The 10,826-nt window shown below is 36.2% G+C and overlaps 2 protein-coding genes and 1 pseudogene across 2 annotated transcripts; 2 read left to right on the forward strand and 1 right to left on the reverse strand.

The window, feature by feature from the left end:
• The first annotated feature begins 46 nt into the window (after nucleotides 1-46).
• Nucleotides 47-2,189, forward strand: LOC133680553 (uncharacterized). Its single transcript, XM_062103565.1, has 3 exons — nucleotides 47-1,013; nucleotides 1,189-1,731; nucleotides 1,873-2,189. The coding sequence occupies exons 1-3, from the start codon at nucleotides 174-176 to the stop codon at nucleotides 1,969-1,971; spliced, it is 1,482 nt and encodes a 493-aa protein (XP_061959549.1). The 5' UTR covers nucleotides 47-173; the 3' UTR covers nucleotides 1,972-2,189.
• Nucleotides 2,190-2,708: 519 nt separating this feature from the next.
• Nucleotides 2,709-4,796, forward strand: LOC133680633 (uncharacterized; annotated as a pseudogene).
• Nucleotides 4,797-4,860: 64 nt separating this feature from the next.
• On the reverse strand, nucleotides 4,861-9,244 carry LOC133680634 (protein RETICULATA-RELATED 4, chloroplastic-like). Its single transcript, XM_062103664.1, has 8 exons — nucleotides 8,426-9,244; nucleotides 7,430-7,498; nucleotides 7,185-7,316; nucleotides 7,024-7,077; nucleotides 6,888-6,932; nucleotides 5,962-6,101; nucleotides 5,291-5,416; nucleotides 4,861-5,199 (listed from the first exon to the last, which is right to left on the reverse strand). Exons 1-8 carry the CDS (start codon nucleotides 8,972-8,974, stop codon nucleotides 5,130-5,132), a joined length of 1,185 nt encoding a protein of 394 aa, XP_061959648.1. The 5' UTR covers nucleotides 8,975-9,244; the 3' UTR covers nucleotides 4,861-5,129.
• Nucleotides 9,245-10,826: the final 1,582 nt, after the last annotated feature.

A 10,826-nucleotide genomic window follows, 5' to 3' on the forward strand; every position in this document is an offset into this window, starting at 1 on the left:
ACAATGAAAGAAAGGAGGGCATCACATGGAGCAGGAAACTTGAACAAGAATCATGGCTTTATAATTCCTTTTAAAACTCCCTCTACAAGAATCAATCCCCTGACTGTAATTTCTCCATCTTAGATCATCGATGTTTTGATCATCTGCAATCATCACTTCTCTCATCTTCCAAAATGACACCATCAAACGCCACCAACTTGCACCCATCAATTCTCCAAGAGTTTCGAGTCTTGCCTCTTGGAATTCTATGCAAATCCATAGCTATTTCAGGCCTAGTGCTTCTTTTGTTCTATGCATTCTTGTCAAACAACCCTGAGAACCAATCTTCTGATTCATTCAACCTGCCCTTTCAACTCAAATGGCCTACAGCTTCATCTTCAAGTAACGTTAACAACACTATGGACTCTCCAACTAATATTAGCCACATTGGATTTATAGTGATTGGTTCTTTGAATTCATGGAAGAATAGAAAATCATACATTGAGTCATGGTGGCGGCCGAATGTTACTAGAGGATACGTCTTCTTAGACAAAGAACCCACCGAAGAATTTCTACCCTGGCCTTCAACTTCTCCTCCTTTTCAAGTCAACGAGGACATCACCAAATTAAGAGTGTACCCTAAAATCGCAAACCCTCTTCAAGTTCGAATGTTTCATTCGCTTTTAGATATGTATAGAGTGGGAGATAAGGGTTTGAGATGGTTAATAATGTGTGATGATGACTCTATATTTTTCGTCGATAATTTGGTAGAAGTTCTAGGGAAATACGATCATAATAAGTATCAGTACATTGGAGGTATTTCAGAATGTGTCAAGTCAAATGCTGATTTCTCTTTTGATATGGGATTTGGTGGAGCTGGCTATGCTGTGAGTTATCCATTTGCACAAGCAATATCAACCAAATTAGAAGATTGTATTGAAAGATACCCTTATTTGTGGGTTAGTGATCATATGGCGCAATCTTGTTTTGCTGATCTTGGAATTGCTTTAACAATTGAGAAGGGGATTCACCAGGTAATCGATCGAACTTTTGCTCCTATATCCTATACCTGAACTCATTGTTGAAATTTGTTACAAGTACTTCCGCTTATGAATCTGCACCATGCACGTTTACCTAGCTAGGAAAACGCTTAGGAACAATTCATTCAGGAGATTTTTCTCATAAACACCTTTTTTTTGGTGCCTGCAGATTGATCTACGTGGTGATATATCAGGCTTTCTATCATATCTCCCGCAATCTCCACTCCTCACTCTCCACCATTTGGATATCGTAGATCCAATATTTCCCTCCATGGACAGGTATGAAGCTTTAAGGCACCTCATGAAAGCTGCAAAGGTTGATCAATCTCGCGTTGCACAGCAAACCATCTGCTACCAAAGAGAAAGCAACTGGTCTTTGTCTGTGTCATGGGGCTATTCTACTCACATATATGAGAACATAATACCTCGAAGCATTCTACGCAAACCCATCGAAACGTTTAGGCCTTTCTCTAAGAACACTCGCCCTCCATTATACATGTTCAACACACGGTGGCAGATTAACAATCCATGCGAAGCTCCTCATGTATTTTTCTTCGAGTCCATAGAGCATAATCCAGAGAACGACCAAGTTCTTACAACCTATGTTCGAGCAGCACAACGGAACTTGCCACCTTGCTCAGCTTCTGGAAACCATTCCGCTGATTCCATCTCCAAAATTCGGGTACTTTCTCAAGCAACAACACGCAAAACGGTAGGTGCTAGTTAAATCTTTAATTTTTATCTATACATCAAATTTACGATTAAGTTCAAGTTCCAATTCACCCACTGGAGGCTTTTTGGCCCTTTCTCCAAAATAATAATAATAATTGGTTTTCATCTGCATAATTTCCAGGCCGGGGTAATAGAGTGCTGTGATGTTGATTACAAGGCGGAGACGAATATTACAGACATCAAAATAAGGTCGTGTTTGAAAGATGAAGTCATTGCCTGAATATTACACTACAAAGAACAACAGAGCATAAAGAAAAGCATGGGTTAGTGTTTAAACAATATTGTCACTTGTACTAAAAAACACTCGAGTATAGGTTATTAGTGTCATGTTATCCCGCATATCTGTCTATGCATGGGATATGGTCTTTTGGTCTTTTCATTTCTAAGATCTGAAACAATAAGATTAAACTATCGAATACAAATGATTTTTTAGTATTATTGGATCTGTTAATGTTATTATACTGTTCAGTTCCCCGTTAATCCGTGTTTACATGACCTAATAGAATTAATTGCCTGTTTGAGACTCCAGTATATATTATTTTTTAAAATATTTATTATTTAAAAATATATTAAAATAATATTTTTTTTATTTTTTAAGTTTTATTTTTAATATTAGTATATTAAAACGATAAAAAAATTAAAAAATAAAAAATAACTTTAAAATTTTTTAAAAAATATAGTCGGACCGCATTGCCAAACAAACACCAAACATTAAAATTTACTTTGTTGTTTAAAGTAATTTGCTGTTTTTTTTAAAAAAAATAAGTTCAAATGTTATAAAGAATCCGTTTTTTGAATACATTAGATTTAGATATAACGTATGCTTTCAAGATTATTTTAAAAAAATCTTGATTGAGAAATAAATTGATTTTAAAATATTATTTTAACATATATAAAAGAAAGAAAAAACGAGGAATGAAATTATCTAACATGCGCAAAGCCTTGCTGTGGAACGTTTAGAGATTTAGTATTCGTCCCTGAACTCCTTCAATTCTTTGATCCAGACCTTTATTTATCCAGCATGTGTATATCTCCAAGCAACGTGTAGGGATCACAATGTAAAAAGAAAAATAATAAAGTCTCGATCAAGAATTGGAGTTAAATTATGTGTAGGGATCACAACGGTAAAAAATAATGATGATGTTTGTATGAGACGACGGCCACCTAATAACGCAAGCACTTCTGTGAATATTACGACTGCTCCAGCAAGTTTTAGCCGCATTGAGTTCGGCGTGGTGAGTTCTGTGAACACATGGAAAAACAGAAAATCATATGCCGAGTCGTGGTGGCGACCGAATGTTACTCGAGGATACATTTTCCTTGGTAGAGATCCCACACTAAGATACCATCCTTGGCCTTCATCTTCTCCGCCTTTTCGAATCAATGCACCTATCAAATCTAGAATAAAGCACAAGTATGTAGCACATGTGAGAATGGTACGAACAATCATGGAGATTTTTAGGCAGGGAGACAACAATGTTAGATGGGATGTAATGGCAGATGATGACAATGTCCTATTTATTGATAATTTAGTAGAGGTTCTAGCTAAGTATGATCATACTGAGTATTTCTATATTGGAACGAATTCGGAATGTTTTAGCTCGAACATTATTTTCTCGTTCGAAATGGCATTTGGTCGAGTTGGGTATGCTTTGAGTTACCCTCTGGTAGAAGCTTTGTCAACGAAGGTCGGTGGATGTGTTCAGCAATATCCAAATTATTCCAGTGATTTTATTTTGCAGGCATGTTTACCTGATTTTGGAGTTTCTCTAACACATCGGAGAGAGTTTCTCCAGGTATTTAATCATTCTGTCAATGTTCATTCATAAATTAAGCAAAATCAATTCACAAACTAATCAATTACTATTTAATTATGGTGCATCATTAGCAGATTGATCTACATGGTGACATCTCAGGCCTTCTATCTGCTCACCCTCAGTCTCCGATCCTCTTTCTTCACCTCCATGAACCGCTCTGCGTCCATAAACCATCTGCTACCGAAGGAAAAGCAACAGGTCTTTTTCTACTTCGCGGGGCTATTCCACTCATATATACGGAAATATATACCCTCAAAGCGTTTTGCTGAGACCCAGAGAGACATTTAGACCATGGTCGAAGATATTCTAAGCCCCCATTCTTTATGCTCAACACTCGAAGTCTCACTAATGATCCATGCGAAACTCCTCATGAATTTTTCTTGGAGTCTGTTGAGAAAACCAGGGGGAACCAAGTTGTTACAACCTATGTCCGATCATCGCCACGTAATGTGCCGCCCTGTTCGTCAAATGACAATCATTCTGCAGATCATATGTCCAAAATTGAAGTCTTTTCTTCTTCAACAACAATCAAACAGGTGAGTCTTTCAATCTCTGCCATCATGTCAAAAGTCCATCACTGTTGTTGGACTTGGCTCTTGATATTAGCCAGCTACAATCTAGATTCGAGATCTACAGAGTTTTGCTACACTTCGTTAATTAACCAATGAAAGTTGAGAAAGATCTAGCATCTAACAATCCTCTGTTAGTTTAGTTTTGGGCTGAGAAGTTCGAGAAAAAAAAGTCCTCAAAGAATTTAACTATAACTGTTCGTTGATCATTACATGTATATTGCAGGCTGGACTGATGGAATGCTGCGATGTTGAGGAGACAGCAGACATGAACATTGCCCATATCAAGTCAAGGGCTTGTATGAAAAACGAAATCATTGCCTAGATAAGTTATCAAAACATAAATGGAACGGAATCTCAAATGTATATTCATTTTTTTTTCTTTTTCTTTTTTTATATTTATATTTTGTTGATTGGTACAAGGCTTACACCACACATGATGCTGCTCGGTGCAATGCAGTAGCTTAGCTTCAACCTTGTGGCGGAGGACAGTAATTACGATTCTAGGCCGTCTTTCAGTGGACTTTCATCAACCAATAGAAAATCTAACAGAAATACCTCTCAATTTGCAATTATCTGATCACATAAAAGCATGCTTATTATGATTACTCTCATGCGATTTGTGAATCGAGCAGGTTTGATATTTGTTCAGTTCTGTTTAACTCGTGTCAAGAATTGCGGGCTCTTTCAATTTCGATTTCCCTGGAAACAGCCAAAAAAATATACACATAAAAAATGTCTATTCTTCTTGCACTCATTTGGCACTTCCAACTGTTCAAATTCTACCAGTGATTGTGTCCAAATCCGGACAACAACAACGCGAGAGGAAAAAAATAGATTTCAGTATCATAGAGGGAACTGAGACCAACTACAAAACGTCAGAGCACTATCGACTAATTCTGATGTATATATTTTCAGGACATCTTGGCAGTTCAGCGCCCAAATACCTCAATTTCAAGCAAGTTCAACGCAGCAAACCCACATTTCTAGAACTAATCAGTCAATTCCTTATGCTCCTCCTGAGCCTTTTGGATTCCTATCATGCGAGCATAGTCCACCCACCTGTTGAAGCAAAGTGATGAACATGAGATGCCCACAGGTACAGAAATTATCAAGCAATAAGATTTCCAGGAGGGAATGAGTGCAATCTTACAATAATGAACCCAGGAATGTGTTGCCTGTTCGAACAGCGAAACTAAGTGCACTGAGCATGATCTTGTGCTGATGTAGCATAGGTTCCAAAATGCGCTGTTCGATAACACCAGCTAGTATTTGATACCTGTTCAACAGAACTACTCTGTCAGTAAAACCATTCTAGCTCCCACAAACCCTCAATATCAATAGCACTTTTATATATCCATATATATATATATATATATATAGCACATCATTAGAAACATTTCAAACACCACATTAAAATTATGATGACAGATCCAGTTTTTATCCCTCAAAAGCTTTTTAAATGGACAAAATGACCCCAGTTCAAAATTTTCTACAACACTCATCATGGACAAGCATATCAGCATTGCTTCATTGTTAATTTGCCAATTAATCCACTAATAGATATGGAACCAAAGGCTGTACAAAACAAGCTCTAACATGGAATATTATGCTAGAGATCATTTTTCTCATGTTGAGTTCAACAGGAAACTAATTTAGTTCCAATAATGAAATAAATCTCTCGCCCAATGCAGTCAAGGCCTAATGTTTTAAATGAATAGTGCACGAATTAAACAGTAACAATTACAGCATCCTAGAAAGTACATAAATAAGACAATAGAGCTTAGAAAATAGAGCAAAACCATGTCTAGAAGATCAATGTACCTGAGGTTGCTAGAAACTGCCATGTAGACACCATAAGCAACACTGGTAGATACTATAGGCACATTTTCAACTTCAACGGTAGCAGACTTATCCACAGCTTTCCGTGCATTGATCAAGGCATTTGTCACAGCAGTACCAACCTAAAACGAACAATTGCATCAAAGTTATGCATACTCAAAATCATGAATTTTTCTTCCATTGGCATTTTAATGACCAAGGATAGGCACTTTGCAAGAAAAAAGAAAGAGGCGAACCAAGAATGATAGAGATTTTTTCAATAAAAATAAAAGGTGACTGCATTTTATTCTTTTTTATCATCTAACTAGAAAAACTTATTATAATGCAAGAACACATGCACGGAAGGCTACTCCTAGTTAATAGTGATAACCAAAAGTGCACACAGTATTGAAACAAACTGCTAGCCATGCAAAGCTTTGAGACCATTAAAGATTAACAATTTCAACAACGAGCTTATAATAATAATAATTAAAAAAAAAGGTTAAAGCAGCAAATAGATTCTCCATGCCAAAAAAAAATAAACCATGAAAGGAACACTGTATGGAGAGACAGGCTAATTTTTCACTATTTTCTCCATAATGCAGTTCCAGTTTCCATTATAAAATGTCAGAAAAGAAAATTTATTTTGTGGTTTTGTCATGGTGCTCCATGGAAAATTAGAAAGACACCAGAGAAGGCACTGGAACGTAAAATAATAATTTTTCAATAGAGAAGACCGCAAGGAGGATAAGAGACTCTCCAGTAGAAAACTACATACAGTAGTTGATACAGTATGGCATGAAGTAATAGGCTATGTAAGATGGGTGAGATAAATCTTGAAGGATAGCATCCTGTCAAATTCAAATTCCTTTCACAGCACAAAATAAATCTAAAAAGTGATATATAACTTCCTGTCAGTAAGAACTTACTAGTGATGAGGCAGTGCCAACAGCAAAAAGCTTTGCTCCATTGCGCTGCAATAACAAATTGACAAAATGACTGCTGCTCTTGGCATGGGAATTAAGATTTTTAATTAACAATGAGCAATACGCAAAAAAAGATTACCGCTATAGCCCCTAATCTCTGTAACAGTGAATAGGAAGTTCCAGCAAGAGCAACCTGTAATGAGGATTCAAGGAACAGGTGACTATCTTAAATTTTCTATTCTCAAAACATCTTCATAAAACTTACTGGATAATGCATAAGTTTATTGATAAATCAGAAACCTGGAATGCATTATCAGGGCAGTTGTGTAAGAACTTTGCAATAGATCCAGCATTTCCTGCTAGTGGTGGTCGGAGAGACACCGTGGGAGCAGGAAGATAAACAAGCATGAAATCTGCAATTATGGCCATCACCTAAGAAAAAAATGAATTCCAACTGAGGAATGGAAATAACACGTTTTCAAAATGAAATGCACAGGAAATCCTCCAAAGTATTGACTTCTTTGAAAAAATGACAATAGTCCTACCACATCAGCAAAAACAACTTCCAGCTCGTTGAAAAAATTCTCTCTCCGACGCTCATACTCTGCAGCAGTCTAAAAAATTAAAAAAAAAAAGTAAAAGTCACTACAAGGTAAAGAAATCTAATGTCAGTACAAACAATAAACAAATGCAGCGAACTGGAAGGGATGGACGAGGAAGAAGGAAAACATAAAAGCAGAAAAGGCACATAAAAGCTCATTATCATTACAGTGGAGCAGATCAAAAAATTTCCAGTTCAATTTTTGCTAGTCATTATGAGGGAAGAGCTCACTTCTTTCAGGGTATGGAGGTGCTTCTAAACTTGAAGGATTGGGGTTGGATCAGTCAAATAGTTGGTAATGGCATAAACAAGCTTCATTACCATTGCATACCAATCCCTTGTGCAAAGATTATCTTCATACCACTAGAAAATTGACTTACCCTCAAGAAAATCAATAACTGCATGACACCTTTTTTCTTCGTGCCAACCAATTTACAGTGCTATATCCCTATAAGCACCATCGTATACTTCTTATGAATTTTGGTATGCTCCAACCTCACATTATCAAACAACTCAACCACCCAAGTGAAACACTGGTGTTGAGATAACTCTAAACCCCATTTGTATTCCCTCTATTAAGTCGATCAATCTCTCATCATAGAAATAAACCAACAGGATAAAAAAAAAGTATCTTTCCATACTATTCTCTTCATACATATATAGACAGACAAGCATGCTTTACCATAAAGATGAAACCATCATGAAGAAGTTCAAAAATGTACCATTTTGCATTATATTCAAATTGTCCAAATGATTTGTCGAAAGCAGACGCACATGAAATAGGAACCAAAGTATCGAATTTTGAACTTTTTCAAGCAAAATCTATCCAAATGACCGTCCCAATCAAACACCCGTTGACATCATATTCAGATGATTAAATGCATTGTCGTTTCCAATGACGTAAAAAACAAATTACTGAAAATGGTAATACTATACCTACCTTAGTGAACATACCAACAAAACATTCCATCCCAACTTTAGCCATAAACAGATCATCAGCCAACAGCCTCTCCCTAAACCCATCAAACTGCATCAACCACCCGAAAAACCGTGACTCTTCAAGCTCCAGAAACCTCGAAACCACTGACCCTGGTATCTTCCCGGCCTGGATCGCCGCCGCTAAATCCTTCGGAAAACTCTCCAAAGAGCGCTTCGCCTCCGCCAACACCACCATCGCCTCCCCCCTATTCTTATCCTCCGCACTATCACCATCGCCATTATGGCTGTTGTCGTCACTGTTATCTCCCCCGCCACCCCCTGAGGGAGGGGGGTGGTGGTTGATGCCTCCATCTCCACCAGAAGAGCATGGGATGAAGAGAGGGAGGCGGTGGTTGTTGTGCTGGTGGCGGAGGGGGGAGGAGAGGGGAGGAAGGGGGAGGCGGAGATGGAGATGGAGAGAGGAGGAGGGGTTAAATGAACGGAGATTGATGAGCTTGGGGTTTGTATTGTTAGGTATAGAGGCGGTGAAGAAGCAGGCGGCGATTGCCATTTCTAAATTTAAACTAGTGAAATGAACGGAGATTGATCAGCTTGGTGCTGACCGATGTTTGCCTTTCTAGGGAGTGAAGATGCGTCGAGGAGTACTAAAAACTTGACTTTGTTTCTTTCTTTGATGTTTCCTATGCTGTTTTGTCTATAGCTCGGCGCTGGAGATTTGAATTATGACTGCTTCGGTGGGGTAGGTGTCGGCAATGGTTGGTGAGACTTGAGAGAGGTGTCTTTTAAAGGGCAATTCGAGGGTTCAGACTCGGGTTCGCTGTCGAATTCCCCAGCCAAGCATCTGAGATCCACTCTCCTTTCTTTCTTTCTTTCTTTATTGTTATTGTTATAATTATGGATGCTATTTATTTATTATTATTATTCAAGATTTATATAAAAATAATTTATTTTAAAAAAAATATAATTAAACTACAATGTTAAATAATACCGAAATGATAAATTATGAAACCATGCCCCCTGTTTTTTTTTTTTTCCAACCTTCAACCTTGCCGTCATACCATCCAGCTCTCTAATATAACGAAGAAGGTACGCAGTTCTCTATTAATAAACATCAAAATGAATTATAAAATGCAATTTTTTTATGGCATGGGTGTGCATATGACTTTTGGATTTATTTATTTTTTTCTCGAAGGGCCAATGAGTGAATATTTTATTCTGCTGGGACACTTGTGCTAATCCATTTCATAAAATTTAGAAGTAGTTTGCTAACAACAAGTTAATATTTTATTTTGATGGGGGCACTCTGTTAATCCATTTTGAATAAAAAATAAAATGTAGAAACAGTTTCCTCACATTTATTTTAGCATAAGACGTTTGAAATCCAAGCAATTAATAGCGTGACACCGATACATCCATCGATGTTTTTTTATTTGATAATTAATAATGTTATTCGACCCATTTGTATATTAAATTTCTTTTTTTACTATTTAAGTAGCTCGGTAATAAAAGTTTGGAATCAAGTGTTTGTTTTCATGTGATTTCAAGTTTGAGATCCGTGGTTATTAATATAATAACCACTAGAGATTTACATGGTCGTTAATTTCAAAACCCGTGGAATTAGTCGAGATACGCGCAAGCTAGTTCGAACATCTATATTAATAAAAAAATTATTTTTTTTTAAATAGATTCAAAAACCTACCGTTGAAGTACTAAGAGAGAGGATTTTTTAAAAACAACACTTATCTCGAAATTAAACTTGAAAAGTTAGAAAAGTCTCTTTAATAACTGAACTAGCCTCTTGATACTAACATGCTAGTAAATTTTCCCGTCTCTTTAATCTAATTTCATGAAAATTGAAGTTTTTCCAACTTAATTGAAATATTTTAAAATATGTATGGAAACGTTGTTACATATGAATGGAAGACAACTGGAGAAAGTTGTTTTTTTTTTTAGTTTTAAGAAAGGTTCTTGATGAGAGTTTTTTCAAAAAAATATTTTTCCTTTATTATTTTCACTCTTTCCTATTTAGTTATAAAATTAAATAATATGTTTAATAAATTTATTTTTCCTTGGTATTTTATTACTTTTTTTATTTCCAAATTTAATAGTTTGTTTATGCTACTTTATGGGTTTATTCAAGGAAGACTCTAAGAGAGGAAAACTACTCAAAGAGAAATATCTGGCAACTAAATTTTGATTTGGGCTTTGTGGTGTGATCTTATTAGACAAAATTTTATGCTGCTTGTTCTTGTTGTATATCTTGTGTTATTTTTATTTATGTCAGTTGATATCAAAACTTAACTATTTCTAATGGTTAGTTATTGTATGTTATTGAATATTCATTGATTAAATAGATAGTTACAAAATAAAACGTGCTTGTGCAAGAAGGGATGAGTGTTTCT

The sequence above is a fragment of the Populus nigra genome, chromosome 19 (assembly GCF_951802175.1).
Source record: "Populus nigra chromosome 19, ddPopNigr1.1, whole genome shotgun sequence".
Lineage (NCBI taxonomy): Eukaryota > Viridiplantae > Streptophyta > Magnoliopsida > Malpighiales > Salicaceae > Populus > Populus nigra.

Excerpts from the sequence above, each read along its gene's own strand:
- LOC133680553 (XM_062103565.1), top strand. The coding sequence starts at position 174 with ATGACACCATCAAACGCCACCAACTTGCACCCATCAATTCTCCAAGAG. Across the intron at positions 1,014-1,188 it reads TTGAGAAGGGGATTCACCAG|ATTGATCTACGTGGTGATAT; the intron begins GTAATCGATCGA and ends TGGTGCCTGCAG. Across the intron at positions 1,732-1,872 it reads AAGCAACAACACGCAAAACG|GCCGGGGTAATAGAGTGCTG; the intron begins GTAGGTGCTAGT and ends CATAATTTCCAG.
- LOC133680634 (XM_062103664.1), bottom strand. The coding sequence starts at position 8,974 with ATGGCAATCGCCGCCTGCTTCTTCACCGCCTCTATACCTAACAATACA. Across the intron at positions 6,933-7,023 it reads AGAGATTAGGGGCTATAGCG|CGCAATGGAGCAAAGCTTTT; the intron begins GTAATCTTTTTT and ends TTGTTATTGCAG. Across the intron at positions 5,200-5,290 it reads ACATTCCTGGGTTCATTATT|GTGGGTGGACTATGCTCGCA; the intron begins GTAAGATTGCAC and ends TTGCTTCAACAG.